This window comes from Actinia tenebrosa, unplaced genomic scaffold, assembly GCF_029948245.1.
Source record: "Actinia tenebrosa isolate PJP-AT-01 unplaced genomic scaffold, QUT_ActTen_1.0 PGA_scaffold1__47_contigs__length_23844297, whole genome shotgun sequence".
NCBI classification, from domain to species: domain Eukaryota; kingdom Metazoa; phylum Cnidaria; class Anthozoa; order Actiniaria; family Actiniidae; genus Actinia; species Actinia tenebrosa.
Genome location: NW_028292578.1, coordinates 21556000 through 21578188, shown reverse-complemented (window position 1 = coordinate 21578188; position 22189 = coordinate 21556000). Strand labels below are relative to the sequence as shown.

At 34.7% G+C, this 22189-nt stretch overlaps 4 protein-coding genes and 1 pseudogene across 7 annotated transcripts; 4 read left to right on the top strand and 1 right to left on the bottom strand.

Annotated features, from left to right (window-relative positions):
* The first annotated feature begins 1434 nt into the window (after window positions 1-1434).
* LOC148910094 (uncharacterized) lies at window positions 1435-10066 on the top strand. Of its 4 annotated transcripts, XM_089032579.1 has the most exons (11): window positions 1439-1500; window positions 1679-1753; window positions 2735-2861; window positions 2957-3138; window positions 4209-4430; window positions 4823-4870; window positions 5713-5754; window positions 6572-6637; window positions 7398-7424; window positions 7625-7708; window positions 8605-10066. In XM_089032579.1, exons 1-11 carry the CDS (start codon window positions 1486-1488, stop codon window positions 8905-8907), a joined length of 1191 nt encoding a protein of 396 aa, XP_088888705.1. In that variant the 5' UTR covers window positions 1439-1485; the 3' UTR covers window positions 8908-10066. The 4 variants fall into 4 exon arrangements, with proteins under 4 accessions (XP_088888708.1, XP_088888706.1, XP_088888707.1 ...); XM_089032582.1 differs by lacking the exon at window positions 6572-6637 and having other exon boundaries at window positions 1435-1500; XM_089032580.1 differs by lacking the exon at window positions 7398-7424 and having other exon boundaries at window positions 1436-1500.
* On the bottom strand, window positions 9413-12862 carry LOC148910093 (uncharacterized; annotated as a pseudogene).
* An 874-nt stretch (window positions 12863-13736) lies between these two features.
* Window positions 13737-15567, top strand: LOC148910092 (uncharacterized). Its single transcript, XM_089032508.1, has 3 exons — window positions 13737-13914; window positions 14474-15000; window positions 15547-15567. The coding sequence occupies exons 1-3, from the start codon at window positions 13737-13739 to the stop codon at window positions 15565-15567; spliced, it is 726 nt and encodes a 241-aa protein (XP_088888634.1).
* LOC148910091 (uncharacterized) lies at window positions 15515-17783 on the top strand. Its single transcript, XM_089033419.1, has 5 exons — window positions 15515-15759; window positions 16028-16104; window positions 16183-16260; window positions 16345-16615; window positions 17179-17783. Exons 1-5 carry the CDS (start codon window positions 15705-15707, stop codon window positions 17301-17303), a joined length of 606 nt encoding a protein of 201 aa, XP_088889545.1. The 5' UTR covers window positions 15515-15704; the 3' UTR covers window positions 17304-17783.
* Window positions 17784-19527: 1744 nt separating this feature from the next.
* LOC148910090 (uncharacterized) lies at window positions 19528-21898 on the top strand. Its single transcript, XM_089032507.1, has 2 exons — window positions 19528-19759; window positions 21192-21898. The coding sequence occupies exons 1-2, from the start codon at window positions 19528-19530 to the stop codon at window positions 21896-21898; spliced, it is 939 nt and encodes a 312-aa protein (XP_088888633.1).
* The last annotated feature ends 291 nt before the right edge of the window (window positions 21899-22189 follow it).

The window sequence follows — 22189 nt, the reverse complement described above, 5'->3', positions numbered from 1 at the left end:
GCCTTTAGTACCTTTTCGCTCTTCTTACCACAACTAGCTTTTTACCTACCCTTTCCTACTTGTCCCATCGTCGTTTAGGTTTTTGCGAAGCAATACGAAATAATCCTTATTAAAAGCAGTGTAGAGTGCAAGAGGCGCTTAATATTCCTCGATAAATTTAGACTAGTTTGGCTTCATTAACGAAGGTTGCGACCGGCAGTCAGGTGTTGGTGAAAGTAGTCAATCTTAGACCGCGACCGGCTGCCGGGCATTTAGACACCGCTTAAAAAATATGCAACGAAATATTTCTATTGTTTTATTAATTTTTTAAAACTGGCTTATCCGTTCGAGTTGAAAAGATATCGTTGTAAACAGATGAAAATGATAAGAAGTTGCGAAAATAACAATAACATCCCAAGGCCTCCCTGGCGAATACAAAAAGCCGATCTTTGTTTACATTTTTTCGATCGAGTAACATTTTTTTGAAAACACTATAAAATTACAAAAGAAATGTATGGTTGTGTGACAAGCCTTGCCACACGCTTCCCCAAAAAGAAATTTACTCCCAAAATATTGAACATATTACTCTAAAATTTTCAGTAGTTATAATAAATAATAAATCTTCTTTCGATTTCTGGAGTCGGTTGGCTTGTAGCTTGAAAATTGGTTTATGCTACAAACGAGTAAAAAACGTAAACAAAGATCGGCCTTTATGGCCGCTCAACACAGTGAAACACATTCGCTTTTTATGCTTCTTTATTCATGAAAGTGAGCTTTTCAGGTCAAATATGAAAATATTAAATGTTTTAGTTTGGCGAAAGTGCTTGAGACTAAATTGTAATTATAAGGTTATTATTTTTAGAAATTTTTCAGCTATCAGCTTACCTGTTGCTTTATCGAAAGGGCTTTGGTCTTCGTAGTTTTGGTTATTTAAATCCACCTTGGAAGCACATTACATGTCAAACCTTTTTTTTTTTAATGATTTTTTATCTTCTTGAATTTTAAAACAATTGAATAAGAACGTATTAGTCAGTAGAGATTGATAGAGGTAACTTTTTTCGTCGAAATGCAGAGATTTTCTTTCAGATTCTTAAACGACCAGATCACGAAAAGTCACGCAATGAAGTTTTCGCGCCAAAACCGCATGAGACGCGTGTGCGCGTAGCTTTGGGTGCCAAAACTTTGAAAATTTTTCCTTTCCGGTAAGTACGAGTGTTTTCTCTGTCATTTTTTTATTTTTTTAATATACTTAAATAATTTCTGGGGTGAAAAAAACCATCCAAATACCTTGCTAAGGTGTTCAAGTGCTGACTAGTCGAGTTTGGTGATTGAGTATAAGATTTAGGGCATTTTTTTTAGTGATAATGCAATTGTAATTTCATTGCAACTTTTCTTAAATATTAACAATTACGTATTAACGCTACGTTTTATAAGTTTTTTCATCAGTTGAAGTCTCCTTCTTTACACAAAACCCCGCCTTGGTAACAACTTGTTCGTTTTAACTTGATGGCGTCTCAAACGGTATGTAAGTTACTATCTTATTTAAAATTCATGTGCAAAATAATCGATTTAATTGAGTCAAGAACAATGACTTTTCGCTGTGCATTGAATGTTATAAGGGTTAAAATTGATTCATCTGTACCTCGAGGAGTATTTGCTATCAAGCATTTGAATATGCCATATTTTCCCTTTTTTAAAGGATTTTTCGGAACTAAAAGAGTTTTTAGCGAAAGTAAATTTAGAGGATTACCTCGAGGAATTTACCAAACAAAAGGTTAGTTTTAAGCTTCACTTATTCAACAATTAGTTAGTAATTGAAACCCCGGCACTCTGAACGTTGGGATACTTTATATTTCTGGATTTAGATATTGTCAGTTTGATGATAGAAGCAAAAATTGACATTTCCATCTGCAAAGGCAGGAAGGCTGAAGTTAACTGAGTGGCATTTGGTCAGAATATTAATGAATAGGCGACTTGCACTAAGCGATTACGTGATTAAATCCGCCATTGTGGCTGGCTAGCGCAACAATTTGCGCTGTTAGACAACACACAAGAATAGCGTTGTATGTGATTTTTCTCGAGAAAGTTATAAAGAGAGATTTAAAAAGGGTCAAGATTTTCAATAAACCTCGCTGATTTGGGGTCATAACACCGAGAATTACGATCGTAATGAGATCTCAACATCGAAAATGGCTTGTCGTTTACGGGTCAAGAAATGCCTTTTTTTTTACCTTTTCATGCCAAATTAGAACCAATAAACAACAGATAAAAGCTACCAAAAGAATTTTTTTAAAAAAAGGAGTGTGATTGCAGGGTTGCGTTACTTAGGAGGGGAAAACCCGCCTCCGCCATCTTCGTTCACATTCTTGACATACATAAAATTGTTGCGCTAGCCAGCCACAATGGCGGATTTGATTACGTGATCGCTGAGTAGCCTCGCTTCCAAGAATAAAGCATGCTTCCGAATTAAATATGGCTTTCTAGTGTTAATGTTTTTTATACACGGTTAATCATCCGTATAACACTAGAATTAACATCAAAACCTTATACGCACAATGCGAAATGTTTTTTGAAGTTTCAACTGGAACTAATATACATTTCATCTGTCTTTTACACTGACTGAACCTAAATTCGAGCAAATTACATGTAACTGCACTATGAAAAAAAAAGCAATGTGTGTCTTACTAGTATCTGTACAGGTAATATTTATGACAATAGGAAATGTATAAATATTAATATGGTTTTTATTTTTCAGTTTCAAAAGATTTCAGACCTTCAGCTGCTCTTGGATCTTGAAGATAATTCCTGGGTGTTCCAAAAAATTAACTTGCCAATATGTGTCTTACTTAAATTGAGGGAAGCATTAAAGAACTACTTAAAAGGTTCAGTATTATGTAGTGGCATTGCTTTTGGACTAAAGATGTTTCATACATATACACTACACACATACTTACAATAATTTTTGTCTATTTCACAGAAAATTCAGAGGATGACAAGAAATCTAGTACTCCGCACACTCCTACATGTCTAAAACAGCTAAAAGAGCTGCCAAAATCAAAAATTCTTGAGTTGCAGAAAGAGAATATAGATGCCCAGTTTGCAAATATTCAGTTGAACGCTTTCACGGCTTTTCTATCTGAAAAGGTCAAAGAAACCAAGGTAAATGCTGGAAATTATGTATAATGAGTAAGAAATGCTCATATTGCTCATATGTTCTCTATATGCTGTTCTATTACAGTATTGTCCTTGAACAATAATTGAATGAAATGCATGACATAAAGACTAGTCTATAGTCTTATAAGCACTAAGAAGATTCAGACTGGCACTCTGCATTCATGAGTCTTTTCCTTATATGTATATTTCAAATGATTATAACTGTGTCTATAGTACTGTTTAATACACTGTGTTTGAATTTTAAGTTCGGTCTTGAGTATTTTGTCAAGAAATATATGTTAAAGAAGAACTCAATCTCTTCACTACTATAGTATTCAGTCTTTTGTGTAACATTCCATGAATGTGAATGTGGGTAATTTCACATTGGACATGAGAAATTTAAATGTTTCAGAAGTCATGATAAGCTTGTTAAAACCATAATTATCATCTTACTCTAAAGGAATTTATTAGAAAAGGGAACATCATTAAAAAATATATAAGAAATAATTTAATTTGTTATTGACCTTTCAATAACCTTTTAGACGGAATTTGATTGAAAGTTTGGTTTTAAAACTCTAACTTTTTTAGTCTTTTCTTCACCCATCCATATTGCCCTCTATGTCATGTATTACTTATTTCTTAATCCCACACACTTATTTGGTGACAGAACTAATGTTTAAATTGATTTTCATTACTCAGGAGACACAAATAAACAGCTAGGTTTTGGGTGCATGGAAGAAATTAACATTAACAAAAATGCCATGTCTGCAACAATTTATGGTCATGTTCGCAACAAAATGTTTTGCTTAATAAATCCAAAATTATAATAATTTTTATTGGTTCTTTTAACATGAAGTATTTATGACCTCTGCTGTTGAGTTTGGTTAGTGCAAGTTATATTTCAAAAGGCTTTTAACTCACTGGAAATTCCATTTTTTTAAAACCTGAACATGTTAATGCTTTATTTTGTTCTAATGAATGTCATGTTTTAATAGTCATCATACCATGTTCTATGCTTATCATTCATTGACTTTGACATATTTTAAGTAATAGAAACTTGAATATTTTTGTTATAGTGGCATGGAGGAGGATCACTCAGGTTGTCTTCTGGGACATCTACAGAAGAGGCCCAAGCCAACAACATATTGGTCAGCCAGATTTTGAATTGTAAAGGAATAAACTATGGAGCCCATGTTGTCAAAGATCATGGTGGTGTCACCTTAGACAGAAAGCGGGCAAAAGCTTTCATTGGGAACAAGTTATCCCATGCCAGAAAGCCAAGTGCTTACAAAGGCAAAGTAAGAAAATGTTTTGTATATTAAATACTTTAGAGTGGTTGGGGTATCATTACTATGTATACTTTGATTGGTCCAGAGTTTTATATTGTCAGAGTACAGATGTACACATTATAATATGACAATCATGGTTATTTCAAACAATGAGCTTCCTTTCAGTTGCCCTATGCTGCACAGAAAAAAGTAACTAATAATTTTTTTGATTTTATTTTTATATAAAGTAATTGCTTTATTTAACTTTTCTGCTCATTAAAAAAAACGATAAAAAGTCATATACTCAAATCAAATTGTCTTTTTTCGCACCACATTTTTAAGCCATCTGTGCATCTGGACGAGCGCAGACTTAATACATGATGTACATGCAATCTGCTTATCTTTTTTTTTTTTTTTCATAGAACAATTACCACAGCAAAACTAGGGGTATGTCTAGTGGAAAAACCAAGGTGTGCAACATTGTAGTCTGTCATAGATATAACCTTTTAAAATGATATATAGATCAATATATGTTTTCTAAAAAATGACCCGTTGATTTTTGAATTATGTACAATTATTGCAAAACAGCCTGTGAATGTACATTATAACCTTAAACATTCAGTGACTATTAGGTATATTTTTCCATTGTCTATATAAAGCAAATTTCTTTTCAATTTATTTATTCAAAGCCACATTACATACGTTTATTACAAGCCCTTGTTATCGAGCATTTTCATAAATGATATCAATAAACAAATTAATATTTATTTGTTTATTTACATAACTTTATCCATGACAATTATCTAATTTCCAAAGCTATAGTGGAAGGGGTAAGCACAACAGAGATTGGCTCCAAATAAGCCTTTTCATAGTTTAAGAATCGATTCCACTGCGCATGCGATTTTATCCCGAATTTCTCACCTTCCTTTGTTTAATTAAGAACAAAAGAAGATTTAGACAAAGGAAGGTGAGAAGTTCGGGATAAAATCCCATGCGCAGTGGAATCGATTCTTAAACTATGAAAAGGCTTATTAAATGCACCCTAATGAAAAATTAAATTACATACAGCAAAAAAATACGAATAATGATAAACTCTATAGTGAAAAAATCAGGTGAAGATTTACCAATTATATACTTAGATGTAATTTAAAGGCTAAGATTATGTCAAAAATTAGTCTGATCTATTTTTCATTAATTACATCTTAAGTAATTCTAAAGTAAGGGGCAGTTAAGATGAGGATATCAGTAGTACTAGATCTAGGATTTTGTAATCATAATATTCAACTATAAACATTACATTTTGTCTTTAAAGGTCTTTAAAGCTCAGGATACCCTGAAGAAAAGAAATCTTAACGTAAGTTTATTGGTTCAGTATCCTTGAAAATATTGTCTTCCCTATGTAATCAACCAACATATGCACAGCCCCCTGCCTTTGTTTTGTGTTAACCTACATAATTTATTATTATTATTATTATTATCGTTATTTTGATAATATATTTTTAAATATTATTATAATATTAATAATAATAAGTAAAAAACTAAAAATAATTATTTTTATTTTTATTATTTTTATTATTATTATAATTGTATCATCACTTTATAATCCCATAGCAACTATTGTATTATTTTCAATTTTCAAATTTCTTTCCTGTCCAAATTAAAGATTAATCTGGATGGCTTCCATTCGCATTTTTTGTATCTGCCAATCAAATCTCAGGGGAAACAATAGTAAATTGACTTTGAGCCAATCAACACAACATCTGCTTACCACCGGCCAGCCTTTGTTTACTTTTTTTTCGATTTTTTTTCCAAATGGTGGTAAGTTGTTAAATTGGGATCTTCTTTTTGAAGACCTTTTTAGCGTTAAAAAACGATGATATAATTAATCTGCAATAGTATTACATGTCTGTCCAATTTGGAAATAATTGAATTTAAAAAATCCTTGAACTGCCAAATATTGGACTCAGCCTCTTCCAATCTTGTCAGTCCTCTGAATTTTTTTCATCCAATTATTTTCAAACTGGACAGCATGTATGTAATCCTATTACCTATACTTATTAGTATTATTATTGATAATATAATTAATAATTGTTATTTTATAATAATAATAATAATAATATTAATAATAACAACATACATTTATGCTCCCAATATATCTCATATACATGTAGGGCTTAAAGCAAACAACTGATCATGAAGAAGAGGGACCAAGCAACAAAAAAGCTGCTCTTGAAATTGTAAGTACCTGTATCTTTTATAAAATTTAACAACTTTCTTTGTTGTATTAATGCTATGGGTGTCCAACTTTAGCCACCTCTACAGAGTTTTTTTACGAAATTAATACAAGCACTAAATTTTTCCTCAAAAATTCAGATAAAATGCAATCTTAAATATTATTATTTAGAACTCTTAGAAAAGCTATCATAGAATTCGAAGGCTCTATAACTAGATTTACATATTGTAGTAATGTAATTAGAGGCACCATCCACTGTTTTCTCTAAAAACAAAAACATCAAGCAGGCTTTGAACAAAAACATCTCAAATGCCCTTAGTAAATACCAAAAGATTTAAATTCAAAATAGTTTCATAAATAGACTACTTTTTAAATATAATTTAGCAGTACATGCAGTCTTAGATTTAGTACCTATTTAAGTCTTTTGTTAACTTAACTTTTATCGAATATATTTGCTGTAATTATTACTATAGGTTTTTAGATCTTCATAGATTTTATAGATTTTATATGATTTTCTTACTATTGTTGTAACCTTCAATATTTTGTTTATTGATTGAGTAAAGACCCATTGTTGTTATCATCATCGTCATTATTATTATTTGAGTATTCATTACTATGCTACTATATTGAAAATCATAAATTATATTATTTGAAAAAATAAAAAGGTGGCCATATGATTTGATGCACACGTCTGTCCTTAGCTTCAAGATTGCTTTTTACTATATATGAATATGATTATGAACAGACCATTTTATTTCTTGTAGGAAACATGTCAAGTAGAGAATAATGAGGTATCAAATTCAAATTCAAATTACAAAGAAATTGGAATATCTTAATCTGTGAATCTTTATATTAGGCGATAAACAATGATTAATTTTGTATAAAATGTTAATTAATCAGTTGCAATATTCTTGTAATTTAATTTTTTTTTTTTTACATCAACGATTTTCAATTATGTTGTGAATGTTTGATATTTTCATTTTTATTACAGCAACATGATGGGCAAAGTGAGTACTTCGAAAGAAGAGAGCAAAGGATAAAGGAAAACAAGTTGGAAATGTGGAAAATTGGCTTGGTAAGATAAAATTTATTTAGTCAGCATATAGTTGAGTGGTTGCAGAGCATTGGTTTCACAGCCCTGCGGTCCAAGGTTCGATTCCCACTCTGGCCACTAGATGACATTGTATTTGTTAATTGGGTCCCTGTTTGGACAAAATACAATTTCTCTGTCATGCTTTTTTAAATAGTGAGCCAACTGGTTTATCTCCTAGCCAGTTGGGATTTTTAACAATATTATGTTTATATTACGGTTTCTAATTTGTCTCCCCAAATTAGCTCTTCAAGAGCTAAATACATTGAGATATAAATAAAGTGGATATATTTATTTTTACAATAACTTACAAATTTCTCGCACGCTGATTGGTTAATTTTTATCATCAATAAGGGGACAGACAGATAAAGCTGACATCAACGAGCGCGCGCTCTTTCCTTTGGTTGTTTTGATCGCTAAAAATGAGAAGTTTTTATCGTTTTTGTTATTGTAAAAAACCAATTGACATCAGATTTTTATGTGTCTGTCCTCTTATTGACAATAAATTTCGCCATCACATTGTCAAAGTAGTATGCGGATCCACTCGGCTATGCCTCGTGGATCCACACTACTTTGACAATGTGATGACGCAATTTATTGTCAATAAGAGGACAGACACATAAAAATCTGATGTCAATTGGTTAATAAAAATTTTTTTATTACTTCAACAACATTTGATTTGATCTTCTAGCTTTCTGGTGAAGCCCAAGGGTAACAACATTAGACATGTGTATATATATATATAATATCTACATAGTACGCATTACTTACAAAAAATGTTATCAACAATATTGTATATGGGCACCCATGCATTGCATGTAACATATTATTGTTGTTCTGATGTATTGGAGATACTTACTGTTTCCTTTTGTTTATTTCAGCTTACCAAATCAGAGGCAACAATTGTTGCTCTGTTCTTCTTGGGAATACCAAAATTGCAAGATGTGCAAATGAAGGTTTTGAAGCAAGCTTGCTTAAACAACAATGTCCCCTTCACAAAACTCTCCAAGAAGAACCATTTGTGTGAACTTCTTGGGGAGTTTTTATACGAAGAAGAAATAAGAAGAAGAAAAAATGACGATGAAGGTTTTACTTATAGCAACCCGTACGAAACGGGCAGATCTGCAACAGATCTGCAGCAGATCTGTTTTTGCCAAAACAGATGCACTGCAGCCTTGTTTTAGGTCTGCATGATCTGCTCTTAGTCTGTGCAGATGTTGGTAAGAAGGTTGTCTGCAATGATCATATTCTACAGACTACCTGCAGATCAAAAACAGATCTGTCTAACATCTGCAAAATCTGCCATAAAATATGCAAACAAATAACAGCGCGTAGCATCGTCCTGGAGATCATATCGAGAACATTAATTTTTGGGGTGATCTATACCTTTTTTATATAAACCTTAGTGGCAAAAACTTAATTTGCAAGAATTTTTTATATAATTTTCCGCTATTAAGTAAAATTATTTTCAAGATTCGTGGTTTGGACAAAAATATCTAATGAACAGATGACTGCATGGCGTTTAAGAAAGGGTTCGGCTTACGCTAAATAATCAAGACTTATCAAATCTACTATTCGAGGCAACTCTTAAGTGCTCCTTTGGTTTCCATTTTATGCCTAATATTTCTAAACGCTGGTAATTCAAATACACATTCGAAAATAGATAACTACTCCAAACACGGTACATACCGTAATTAAACAAACATCAGTTGACCTTGTAATAGCGAGCTTCCAACTTTCCCGAATTGACTTATCATTTGATAAGGTATCGAAGATTTAGAAAAGACTGTTTAGATTTATTCATTAACGCGTTTAAAACGATAAGGCGTTTAAAACGTCAAATACACTCGAGGTAACTCGAACAAGAAATGTATTCTGGTCAAAGTGCGTTACTCTAAGGTTGCATGTACTTATGACGTCATAGGTAAAACCGCTGTACATAATAACTCTTTGGCCGAGAGACCAATTTTCGTCAAAGTTGTACTTTAACTAAATCGCTGGTCTATCCTGAAGGTCCATGGGACTTCATTTTAGACTTATATTATCTGTTAACACATGGACGATTTCGTCAAGGGCTTCGTTACGTTTACCCAAAATCTCAACAGAATCAGAAAACAAAAGCCTCGTAAATACCACATTAAACTACATAAAACTCTACATTCTCCCTGCTTTGTTTATACTGAATCAGATATAGTTGTAAACTAAGAGCGGTTTTTGTATATGAATGCATGAAAACAGCACGGTCACCGCACTGGGGCACGCCAACCGGAAATTGAAGTTGACAATATTATAATACAAATTTGAAAGAGAAATGATTGATAAATAAAATCTTTTAAAAATTAATATTGTTCCAGTTTGTTAGGAAAAGTTGCAACAAAGGCTATTTCTTCGTGACATGGCTCTTGTTTATAACTTAGGTATATACACTTTGTGACGATACTTGAAAAAGGAATTACTTTCAAAATTGTCCTTTTAACTGGAATTACATGAGTCAATTCAACTGGACATGAGTCGTCTGTACACAAATTAATATCTTGCTCTTGTGAAAGCTCTTGAATCATGGAGTAATTGAAGGCATGGCATGTGCATCTGAACATACAGTTACCCATCCTTGTACAACTCGGCTTATATTGGAAAAAGTAAAGTATTTGCCCGAATCTTAAACCGTTTCCACCAGATTGATACATGACGGTATAGCTATTCCTAACAGTCGCTTTCCTGTACAAACTTGAATGAAAAATCTCTTTATCCTTTTTTATTCGAGTAAATGCAAGAACAGTGTTCGAGTCAGGATTGTATCCTAGTTCGTTTGCTAGAGCAGTGAACTCTTCCTTTGTAAGCTCTCGAGAAAAAGAAGATCCAAGTGCATAAGCATTATGCATTACTTGTGTTTGCTGTGTATTTTGTTGAAATCCAATTAGCTTCCGATAAAAAGCTAAAGCACTTGAATTACGTTCAAGGGATTCTACCATCTGTGGTAAATTTTGAATGAAAGAGACTGCTGAGACAATTTGCGAAGAAACGTTTTGCGTGCCATGAATCATTTTTAAGATATACCCATTCTTGTCTTCAAAATGAAAACACGAATGGGTCCACAGCGGACCAAGTTCCCGCACTGCTTGAGGAAGGTGCAAAAGATTGTGGATATTGATAGTTTGATAACGAAGTTCATATAAATAGGGAAGCATAAAGCAAAAGTATTCTAGGAGTCTTTGACAGTGCTGCAGTTGTATCTCTGATATCGAGTCTTGTATAAAGAATAAATGATGCTTCACTAAAAACAGCAAAATGATGAAAATAATGGTCATCCAAAATGCCAAACAACACCGGTATCCCATAATAAAGTAAAAATGACCTCAGCTCAGATGCCTTCCAATATTTTCTGTGGTTTTCAACTGTCCTTGGTATTCGTCCTATTTCAAAGGGAGGATGTAATTGAAGTAGCCTTTCATCTGCTTTTGTAACTTTGTTCGTAATGTTAAATGGTTTGCCGGAATGTTCTGGGGCAAACCAAAGGCCAAGCAAAGATTTCATAACTCCAAGGCATAACCCATGCATATAATCAATTGCAGTTCCTTTGATGATGTCATAACTCGAAAGCCCAGCAAGCCATGATGGTCCCTTAATACCATCTACATGCTTGCCACTATTTACTGCCTTTTCAGCGTGTTTTAGAGTTTCTGAATGAGTCCTTTGTGGTCCAGTGGGATCCGGCCGAATAAATGGAAATGCGTGGACGTGTCCTCTCTCAGAAACTTTAACAGTTTCGCCCTTTTGCTTACATTTCGAGCAACCATATTCTCCATTGTATTGCATTGTATTACATACCAGACATTTCGCCGGCAAGTCGCATGTTCCCGCCAGCAAGATTACTTTACTCAATACAAGAGGGCGAACGTTATTGTCACTACTTTTCACTTTTACGTTAATTCCATCCTTTTCTAGTTTTCTTAAAGATGAATGAAAAGGTTGTAAGAATGTTAACATGAAAGGTTTAGTATCTCCAAACCAGAGCCCAGCAAACAACATGTTTTCTCTCTTAGTGCGTTCAGCAAACGGAAGTTCGTTAATAACGAAGTATAATGGCCATATTGAGTACTTAGAAGATTTGAAAACTGGGACACCATCTGTATTCCATAACAAAGATAGGTTGTGTTGAAAATCTAATAGACCAGGGTTGCAATGTCTTTTATACTCGGATCCGTCGTAAATATCTTCAAAGTTGTCTTCATTTTTTTTGGTCCTTTTGAAACGATAGCTTAAGCTGTCATAAAAGCCATTTTTAGCAAACAAATTGCAAATCTGTTGCGCAATTGGTATCTCTATAAAGAAAGAGCAGGAGTTCCTCTTTGTAAGGTCTCGTGCACAAAGAGTGTTTGGACAAACAACTGTAGCTTTGTCATCAATGAGTAAGAAGCAATAAGAACAGTAACGATGATATACCAAAGGATTCTTGATGTTTTTGAAAAATTTTCGGAACTGTTGAAGGGATTTCCGGCACAAATTAGGGGCGATGCAATGCAAACTGATCAAAACAAGCAAATCCTCCAGAGCGCTTCCAGATAGTGTATGCCGTATGGCGAAAGTAATGATCAGCAGTAAACTTTCTGACACTGTCAAAGGGGCATTGTGATAAAGCGGTTGATGATGCTCGTCGTTTTGCCTATCATTGTTTTCACTTTCATCATCTTCGAACAAGTTTTCAGCTGGAGTTGAAAACATTTCATCATAGTCATCGGTAACATTTGAAAATAATTCCTCGGGCCATGGTGTGCTATCATTAAGACTTTCATCAAATTCGGGCTCTAAAAGGTCAACCTCTTCTCTCCTTTGCTCAGGATCAACGACATATTCGGAATTCTCCAAAAGGTCCATATAGTCACAAATATCCAGTGATTGTGATGGACTTTGGGGGCTAAAACCAACTTCACTGATAGCTGTGTCATTTGTTTCCTCTAGTCCATCTCCAATAGACACTTGACTGTTGTCTTCTTGATCCACTTCAAAATATGTTGAGTTGATATCACATGCTATTCCCTCGACTTGGGAAAACAAACCGGGTATTTCGAAAGGCTTATTAACATCGGTTGTTTCTTCATTGCAAATAGAAGAAGAATAGTCATCAGTATTTTCAGCCATTGGTGAAAAAAAAACTATTATCCGAAGCTAAACACGGCCGTACGCGAGACTTATAGACACTTGACTGTTAGATACATTCCCCACTTGTAACCTAATATGAAGGGTGTTCCTTCAGGTGTTTGTTTTAACAATAGTGAACGCATTCTAAACGCATCACTGACAAGCTGCTTAGAAGCGAGCGTATTTTAACGTTGTTCAAATTTGGAATTTCGGCAAAAATAAGATAAAACCTAGCTATAAACTCGGATATGAAACTCGCTAATGATGATGTTTTTGTTGTCATTTTATGTTTACTTAGCTCAGTCTTGTGATTTCTTAAAAGTGAATTGGGTCAATTATCACTTGACTTAGTTCTCATAAGTTTAATACAAAATAATGTTTTTGAGGTACAATCATCTTGATCTCATAAAACTTACGGTTGTTCAAGTTTTACTCGCCAAAACATTGCTAAAAAGTAGACGGTACCAATCCCAAATAAAATTCTGCTGACAGTTACTGTTGTCTTAGAGAAATTACGACCACAACAAAGAATACAACGACTGCATACGTATCTACAGAAATGCAAATGATAATTTGTACAAGCGTTCAGTAGGTCTTTGGTTATAAGTTGACAGGTAAAACTGAAAATAAATATACTTAGGAAGCTGGTGTGAACTCTTTTCTATTTTAAGTAAACACGGTTCCTCTCTCTGAAATGGATCTTCGTACCCAACCAATAGGAAACCGATCCGATAAGGGCATGTTATCTGAGAGCGATCGACTGATCAAATGTCACTTTATGGACTGAGTTCAAACGCGGTGTTCACTTTTGCGCGCCATTTTCCGAATTGGTTTTAGACAACGCTAACAGCATCCTCTCAGCAAAATTCGTACAATGGCCTATGCTTTGGTTTACTGGATCCAAGATAAGCAGTACAGCGTTGTGTGTGCAAGGAACATTCATGGAAATGTCAAAGAGGGAGAAACAACTATGGTAGATTGGGAGGAGAGCAGGAAAGGTAGAAAGGCCGCTAAATTCACAGCATATCCTGCCAAGATAATAATGGTTGGAGGTGAGTCTTAACAAATGATCAGTGTTAAAATATACAGTCTTCGAATTTTGAATAATCATCGTAGGCCATGGCCTAAGTTACAAATATGTTCATGTTTTACATGCATAAAGAAAGTCAGTGAATTCCGTCGATCAATTTAACTAAGGGTTGTGTACTTCGCAACATAGCTGACTTGCGCGAAAGTACGGATTATCTGAAAAAATTACTACATATAAATCTATACAAGAGAATATTAAACAAAATTAACTACTCTTACCAACTTGGTAAAAAAAGAACAATAAGCTAAATCAAACTCGGTAATTTTTGCGCGGCGCCGAATATGTAGAAATTAAATTTAGGCGCAAAAACTTGGAATGTTGACTATGCAGCTATTAGGTTTCAACAGTCAACATGGTGACACTAGTACATTTGCATACCTTGATTTGATTCTTTGAGTACAGGGAAATAATGCCTTTAGACTTTCTAGAATAATGGTATATATTGATGATTAAAAGTGAAACATTTAGAGCTTGAAGCAAGAGACTTAAGTGATGTACAAATCACAAAATATGTATTTCAGATAACGAGGAGGAACTCGAACTGGAGTGCGTTAAGGTTGCTGAGGAAATGGAGAGCGAAGTCACGGCCAAAAAACGACCGCGAAAAAAATCAAGAATTGTTCTGGAGAGTGAAGAAGGAAATGATGGTCACCAAAACCAAAACAAAATAGTAAAGAAAACAAACAATGCCCCACGACAACAGAAGCCGGTAAGCAAGAAAGAAGAATTGAAAAATAAAAAGAATGCTGAAATAGAGGCGGGGAAAACGCAAGCAGCTATTTTCTTCAAGGAACGCTATACGGATCAAGCAACAGAAGTTGATGTCACCACCCATCAGCCTTCCACAGCAGAAACTCCTGGACCTCCACCTAACACTCATGCACCTCCATCTAACACTCATGCACCTCCATCTAACACTCATGCACCTCCATCTAACACTCGTGCACCTCCATCTAACACTCGTGCACCTCCATCTAACACTCGTGCACCTCCATCTAACACTCATGCACCTCCATCTTACACGCATGCACCTCCACCTAACACTCATGCACCTCCATCTAACACTCATGCGCCTCCATCTAACACTCATGCACCTCCATCTAACACTCATGCACCTCCATCTAACACTCATGCACTTCCATCTAACACTCATGCGCCTCCATTTAACACTCATGCACCTCCATCTAACACTCATGCACCTCCATCTAACACTCATGCACCTCCATCTAACACTCGTGCACCTCCATCTAACACTCCTGCACCTGCATCTAACACTCCTGCACCTCCACCTAACACTCATGCACCTCCATCTAACACTCATGCGCCTCCATCTAACACTCATGCGCCTCCATCTAACACTCATGCACCTCCATCTAACACTCATGCACTTCCATCTAACACTCATGCACCTCCATTTAACACTCATGCACCTCCATCTAACACTCATGCGCCTCCATCTAACACTCATGCACCTCCATCTAACACTCATGCACTTCCATCTTACACGCATGCACCTCCACCTAACACTCATGCACCTCCATCTAACACTCATGCACCTCCATCTAACACGCATGGACTTCCATATACACTCCAGTACGTCCGTCGAACACTGTGACTGAAGAAATATCTCTTGGGGAGACGGGTCACTTCTTACGATCTCTATACGACTTGGATGCGGAAGACATTTCAACATCCGAAATTGAAGTTGAACCAGTAGTCGAAAGAGTCGTTCCTTGTTCAAACTGCTCAGAAATGGTAAATGAGCTCAAAGAAGAAATAGCAGCTCTAAAAAGAAGGCAATTACCATGTAAGTTCTCCCTTGTACTTCTCATTGTTTTGCACAGGAATGCATGTACAGTGTGCATGCCATTCGATTAAAGTCACGCTTATAAGTTCGACAACGGAATTACAAACTAAGATAGCGATAATCTTATAGCGCCTATTGTATTAAGAGAATTCAAAATCTCAAGCTTTCTCACAATCGTGATTTTCTAGGACCTCTTTTTGTATAAATGAATCTTTTAATTGAAAACCAAACAACAATAACAAATACAATTGGTCTGTTTTGTTTACAGTTCCTATCAGTTCTGAAAACATTGAATTTCTCGAAAACATTTTGAACGCTTACAAAGGAGGCGACGTTGCAAACCAGGTAAGCGGCATCTTTTATAGTTTATACATCAATACATTATTTTAATGAGTTGTTTGTAACCTTTCTTTTTAAATTTAGTATCAAACATCATATGTAGGATGCAACGAATCGGCATCATCTCACACTAACATCAATGCTGAAAAGAACTTAAAACCAGTAAGTGTAACTAATTTGATACAAATGCTATGTCTTACGGTTTGTAGTTTAGCACGACTCACTAAAATGTTTCTCAAATTTCAGGCAGAAAGCAATCAAGAATGCTCCAGCATTCCAGGTCCTGGAAAGCAAGAACTTGTGCCAGGATCTGGAGTATATATATCTTCTGCAAGGCTCCATTCCATTCACAGCCAGAGCGGAAAAGATGCGAGAAAATTGTTTCTGCTGCTTATAGAAACTTTCTTTAGTGATGAAACACTGGCCACGAGTCTGGCTCACGGGACCCGCAAACTAACGTCAAAAGATGGGTCCGTGATGACAACACTTAATCAGGACATCGTCAAGACAGTGAAAGGTCAGCACCTATTACGTTATAATCTTAAACTAAGAAGATATAACTAGCTAAAAACTAGTGTGAGCTGCGTCGGTGTTTCTAATGAAACAGTAATGATGAAAAGGTAAATTATACACCGTGAAAAGATGAAAAAACTTACTGACGTTTCGGACGTTATTCCTTCGTCGGAGTAAAATCCCTTAAACTAAGGGATGGACAATTAGATAATTGATGGGCGATTGCAGGAATTTTGTTGGCATGATATATATATATATATATATATATATATATATATATATTTTACATTATTTTTTTGCGTACAGTTAGATATTTTTCTTCTAGCAGAAGAGGTTGCACGATATTTTTTTTCTTTTTTGAGGTTTAAGTGCTTGCTAGATATTTTTTGGGGATTTACGCAACCCCCCATCCCCCTCAACTATCTAATGGTCCGTCCCTAAAAACTTATATATATTATTACAATAATGACTAAGTTTTAATAATAAAGATAGGGCACTTGCACTTATCGTTGAGCCGTGAAATTAAAACGGAAAAGCAATTTCTAAACGCTATCTTTTTTCTTCTAGCTTATTCTGGACGGTTCGCTTCCATAAACAACACGGAGTTGACCGTCTCCAAGATGAATCGAATTTTGACCAACAAAGTTGGGACAGCCAAGAGAAAACAACTTAAGGAAGTTTCAAAATTTTAAGTCTTTGAAGGACTAATATAAAGTATCTTTAGGAATTTAAGTGTATTTGTAAGGAGTAAGTAGTAAGATAAGTGATTTATATAGGTTTGTATTTTTGAGTATATATATTATTACATTTAGGATGTGTGTTTATAAGCGTGTATTAGTAGCTATATTAGTGTTTCACTCACAATGACTTACTTAGGATGTTTTGAAAAATGCCTTTATGCCAAAAAAATTAGGTAGCTACATATTGTCTGAGTACGGATTCTTTGTTGACAGCTAGAAAACGCTTTTTCTTTCTTTTTCCTGATTCGGTATGGAGTAAGGATCGATTGCATGGGCGTACTAATCTACAGAAGTATGCCATGCATGTAGTGATCTCTATGATGTAACCTGATATCATATTATACATCACTCATCTGCAGCAATCATGTTCTTGTGGAATGTTGATAACAAACATTATTTTGTTCTCTAAATAAAAGGGATATGATTGGTGGAGCCAGCATATTGTTTTTAAATGTTTAGCATCTGCTGAACGTCTGTAATTGACAGACCTAACTGCAGATCAATTTGGCAGACTTTATGCAGATATTCTGCAGATAATCTGCAGATAATCTGCAGATAATCAACAGATATTCCACAGATAATCTGTAGATAGTCTGTAGATTTTTAGCAGACTGTTTGCAGATCTGTAACAGACTTCTTGGCAGATCTGCAGCAGATCAAAAACAGATCTGCCCGTTTCGTACGGGAACCTTAAATCCATGATCACAGATATCTGAGTCTGAGTTCACAAATTTTTTTTATTGCTGCTTTTTTACCAGTTTTTCTATGTGCATCCCTTGGTAGATTTGTAGAATGACAGCAATTTTTGGGTCAATTGAATGCTCTGAAACATATTTTTTTATGATTGTTGTGCGATGACAATTTTCTGAAAAAATGTTGACATAAATAGCACATGAAATTCATATCTGCGCAAATGAAAAAATCCACAAATTAAATGATTTCTTCTGAGGTCTGAGTCTTCTGCAAATATTAATGGAAAAGATATTTGAACATCAGCTATATGTACATGTCACTTGTACAGCTATGATCTAGACCATTTTGAACATCACCAATAATAATACTGTCGAATGGAAACATCATAAAATTATTTAAGATACTTTTTCAAATTTCTCATGTTAAAATGTTTTTTATCTCTGGACAACAATATTGTATTTATATATGTGTATGCAGTCAATGTATTTAGCAATATATTCTTGTATGCATTAATAAATGTTAATTTAATTGCAATAAAGTACATTTTTTTACTAGCAACCAAGCACTGTTCTGTAACTTGTAACTATAGATTTCAAAGAACATCACATAAATTCACGAATAATATCACAAAAATTATATTTACAAAAAATGTCACAGTTAGAGTGCTCGCACTAAACCCGTGAAACAAGTACTTAACAATTTTTAGTACTAAATAGTGATAATCAAACAATAGGAAACAAAGGATTCTGTATGAACTGCGTGCACTCTATTTACAAACAATTTACAAACAATATGAAAGAAATTTACAAACAATTTACAAACAATATGACAGAAATTTACAAACAATGTGACAGTAATTTACAAACAATTTACATACAATATGAAAGAAATTTACAAACAATATGAAAGAAATTTACAAACAATATGAAAGAAATTTACAAACAATTTACAAACAATATGACAGAAATTTACAAACAATGTGACAGTAATTTACAAACAATTTACAAACAATATGAAAGAAATTTACAAACAATTTACAAACAATATGACAGAAATTTACAAACAATGTGACAGTAATTTACAAACAATTTACAAACAATATGACAGAAATTTACAAACAATTTACAAACAATATGACAGAAATTTACAAACAATTTACAAACAATATGAAAGAAATTTACAAACAATATCACAGTAATTTACAAACAATTTACAAACAATATGAAAGAAATTACAAACAATATCACAGTAATTTACAAACAATTTACAGTTAAAAAATAGTATGTAAAAGTACATTTAGTATGTAAATGATGATTTACAGTGTATTTACAGATTATTTCCATAGTATTTCCATAGTATGGAAATTAATTGATTTTTCCAGTGTTAATTTGGGAATATTGAATTTTTCATGTGTATTTCTCCTGAGTATTATTCGTTCTCTCGGTCTCGTTGTCAAAAAGCTACGTCATTGAAAATATAAAATATGCTACTTTCGACTTTCGATCACGTGATCAGTAAATTCCATGCACTTGGTTTCGAAAGACAAATTCATCTAACGCTGATGATGATTTATTCGTTTGATATTCACAAAGAGTTTTGCTGTTTGAGTGTCAGACAAACAGTAGAGCCTTGCCCAGCCAAGTCCAAGATGCTGTTGGCTATATTTATTTACCTTGCATTGTCTTCCAACCTTTTCTACGAGGGACATTTGTTAGGTATGCATTTTCATATTTATCCTAATAATGATATGTAATTATCTTGTGGAGTTTCTCCGTGCTTTTGATGATTGGTGATATCAATGTGTAATTGTCTACATCAGAGTCATTTTTTCTCGATCTGGATTATCAACAGCCACAGCCATATTATCAACAGCAACGTATACTCAAAACCTAATCAGAGTACTATGTGATATGTCAGCAAACGTGTTCAGTGGGTTGATTCTATAACAGTTTCACCTGAAGCCAACATGATTAAAACATGCGATTCATATCTCAATGGTCGTAATATATCTATGTAATTATAGGGTTCCGGAAAACTAAGATTGAAATTGACGGTATGGGTAGCTTTCGTTTATTGAATTTCATAAATCGTTTTATAGGTTTTTCGACGTTCGTAATTAGGAATTTTCTTTTCGTAATGTGGAGGAAAAATATTTCATCAGATTTTCCGTTTCACTAGTATTTTTCAAACTGTTTTCTTGCTTATAAAACTAGCTTTCAAGTTTTTTTTGTTGTTTCTTATTTTAGGCTACTCCTATTAAAGCATTAGCATGACATCAAAATGAAACGATGAACGATTTAAACTTGAATAATTCTTAAGCTATTACTAGATGGCTGGGATATTGAATAATAACAAAAATCAACCCTTTCAAAGCCCTTTCAAGCTTGTTTCGATTTGTTTTATTGTGAGGAATATTATTCGGCTTACTTGTTTTTATTTTAGTTTTTCAAATGGCTTGACCTTTAATAGATAAGATTTAGAAGACAAAGGTAGTCACGAAAGTGAAATATCTTGATATTTGCATTTCTCTTTCCTTTTCGAAACCTTACTCGTGATAACACTTTTTTAAATTGTTATTGGTATTATTAATGCGCTCGCTTAATAATCATCGTCAGCATCACTATTATTGCTCTTTTAGCGTTGTCAACTTTCTGTCTTTCTGGGATTGGATGTGAGTGAGATGGATTGGATGTGACTGGGATGGATTGGATGGGACTGGGATGGATTGGATGGGACTGGGATGGATTGGATGGGACTGGGATGGATTGGATGGGACTGGGATGGATTGGATGGGACTGGGATGGATTGGATGGGACTGAGATGGATTGGATGTGACTGGGATGGATTGGATGTGACGGGGATGGTTTGGATGGGACTGGGATGGATTGGATGGGACTGGGATGGATTGGATGGGACTGGGATGGATTGGATGTGACTGGGATGGATTGGATGTGACTGTGATGGATTGGATGGGACTGGGATGGATTGGATGGGACTGGGATGGATTGGATGGGACTGGGATGGATTGGATTGGACTGGGATGGATTGGATTGGACTGGGATGGATTGGATGGGACTGGGATGGATTGGACGGGACTGGGATGGAATGGATGTGAATTTATTTAACTCCGGAACTTATTTCATTCAGATAATAAAACCAATGGTCCTAATAATGTGGTATACGTGTCCAAAGCTCGAGGGCAAGCAAACAGTGATTCGTGCGGTAGCGAGTCAATGCCATGTAAATCTCTACAAATCGGTGTCGACAAGCTTGCATGGGGTGGTAGGCTGTTCGTTGATGGTGAACACACTGCAGTAGACCCCTACAAGTGTGAATCATCTGCAGAAAAACTTGTGTCTACCAAGAGTATTTTCATTCAGAGCTACACAACGACCGCTCACATTTCATGCATCAAAGGATTCTTTGTGACTGCAGATGGCCCAAATGCTGACAAAAACGTCACCATAACTGGAGTACAACTCAGCAACACTTTACTCTTTTTAAAAGACATATCTGCTGTGATTAGAGATTGTATTTTTACAGCCTCGGCGCCTGCAATTACAATTAAAATTTCTAACGACTCTTCCTTGAAGTTATACTCACTGGATATTCAAAATGCTGTATTCACAAAAAACCTTGGCTGCATCCAAGTCAATGTTAAGGAAGGAAGCAGCTGCACCAGCGTCATCATGAAACTGCGAGACACGATACTTCAAAACAACACAACACCGGTAATTTTTATGAGAAATAAAACTGTAGTTGTCAAGAAATGTCGCTGTTTTCTGTGTGGAAAAACGTTACAACACACAACAATCAACATCTTTCTGGATCAAGCAACACAAAAAGTGTCTTAGCTGTTGATGCGTGTCGTGTAAATCTTACTTTTACTGAAGTGACAAGTGTAAACAACGAAAACATGAGATTTTTAACTTTGCAAAGCCAAGATAGCCTCATACGTATTGAAGACTCGAGGTACAATGGACACCACATTGATAAACCAGGAGGAGTGCTGCTCATGAAATGCAATGACAGCATACAAACGAGAATATATGTGAACGTCAGCATTTCTAATTCCGTGTTTTACAATAATTCTGGTACGTTGGGTGGAGTGTTCCAGGTCGACGGTGGAACGAAAAAAAAGGTGA

Coding starts and splice junctions, on each gene's coding strand:
- LOC148910094 (XM_089032579.1), top strand. Junction 3,139..4,208: donor AAAAGGTCAAAGAAACCAAG/GTAAATGCTGGA, acceptor TTTTTGTTATAG/TGGCATGGAGGAGGATCACT. Junction 4,871..5,712: donor TGTCTAGTGGAAAAACCAAG/GTGTGCAACATT, acceptor TTGTCTTTAAAG/GTCTTTAAAGCTCAGGATAC.
- LOC148910090 (XM_089032507.1), top strand. CDS start 19,528: ATGCTACTTTCGACTTTCGATCACGTGATCAGTAAATTCCATGCACTT. Junction 19,760..21,191: donor CTACGAGGGACATTTGTTAG/GTATGCATTTTC, acceptor TATTTCATTCAG/ATAATAAAACCAATGGTCCT.
- LOC148910092 (XM_089032508.1), top strand. CDS start 13,737: ATGGCCTATGCTTTGGTTTACTGGATCCAAGATAAGCAGTACAGCGTT. Junction 13,915..14,473: donor CAAGATAATAATGGTTGGAG/GTGAGTCTTAAC, acceptor TATGTATTTCAG/ATAACGAGGAGGAACTCGAA. Junction 15,001..15,546: donor CACCTCCACCTAACACTCAT/GCACCTCCATCT, acceptor TATACACTCCAG/TACGTCCGTCGAACACTGTG.
- LOC148910091 (XM_089033419.1), top strand. CDS start 15,705: ATGGTAAATGAGCTCAAAGAAGAAATAGCAGCTCTAAAAAGAAGGCAA. Junction 16,261..16,344: donor CTGAAAAGAACTTAAAACCA/GTAAGTGTAACT, acceptor CTCAAATTTCAG/GCAGAAAGCAATCAAGAATG. Junction 16,616..17,178: donor CATCGTCAAGACAGTGAAAG/GTCAGCACCTAT, acceptor TTTTTCTTCTAG/CTTATTCTGGACGGTTCGCT.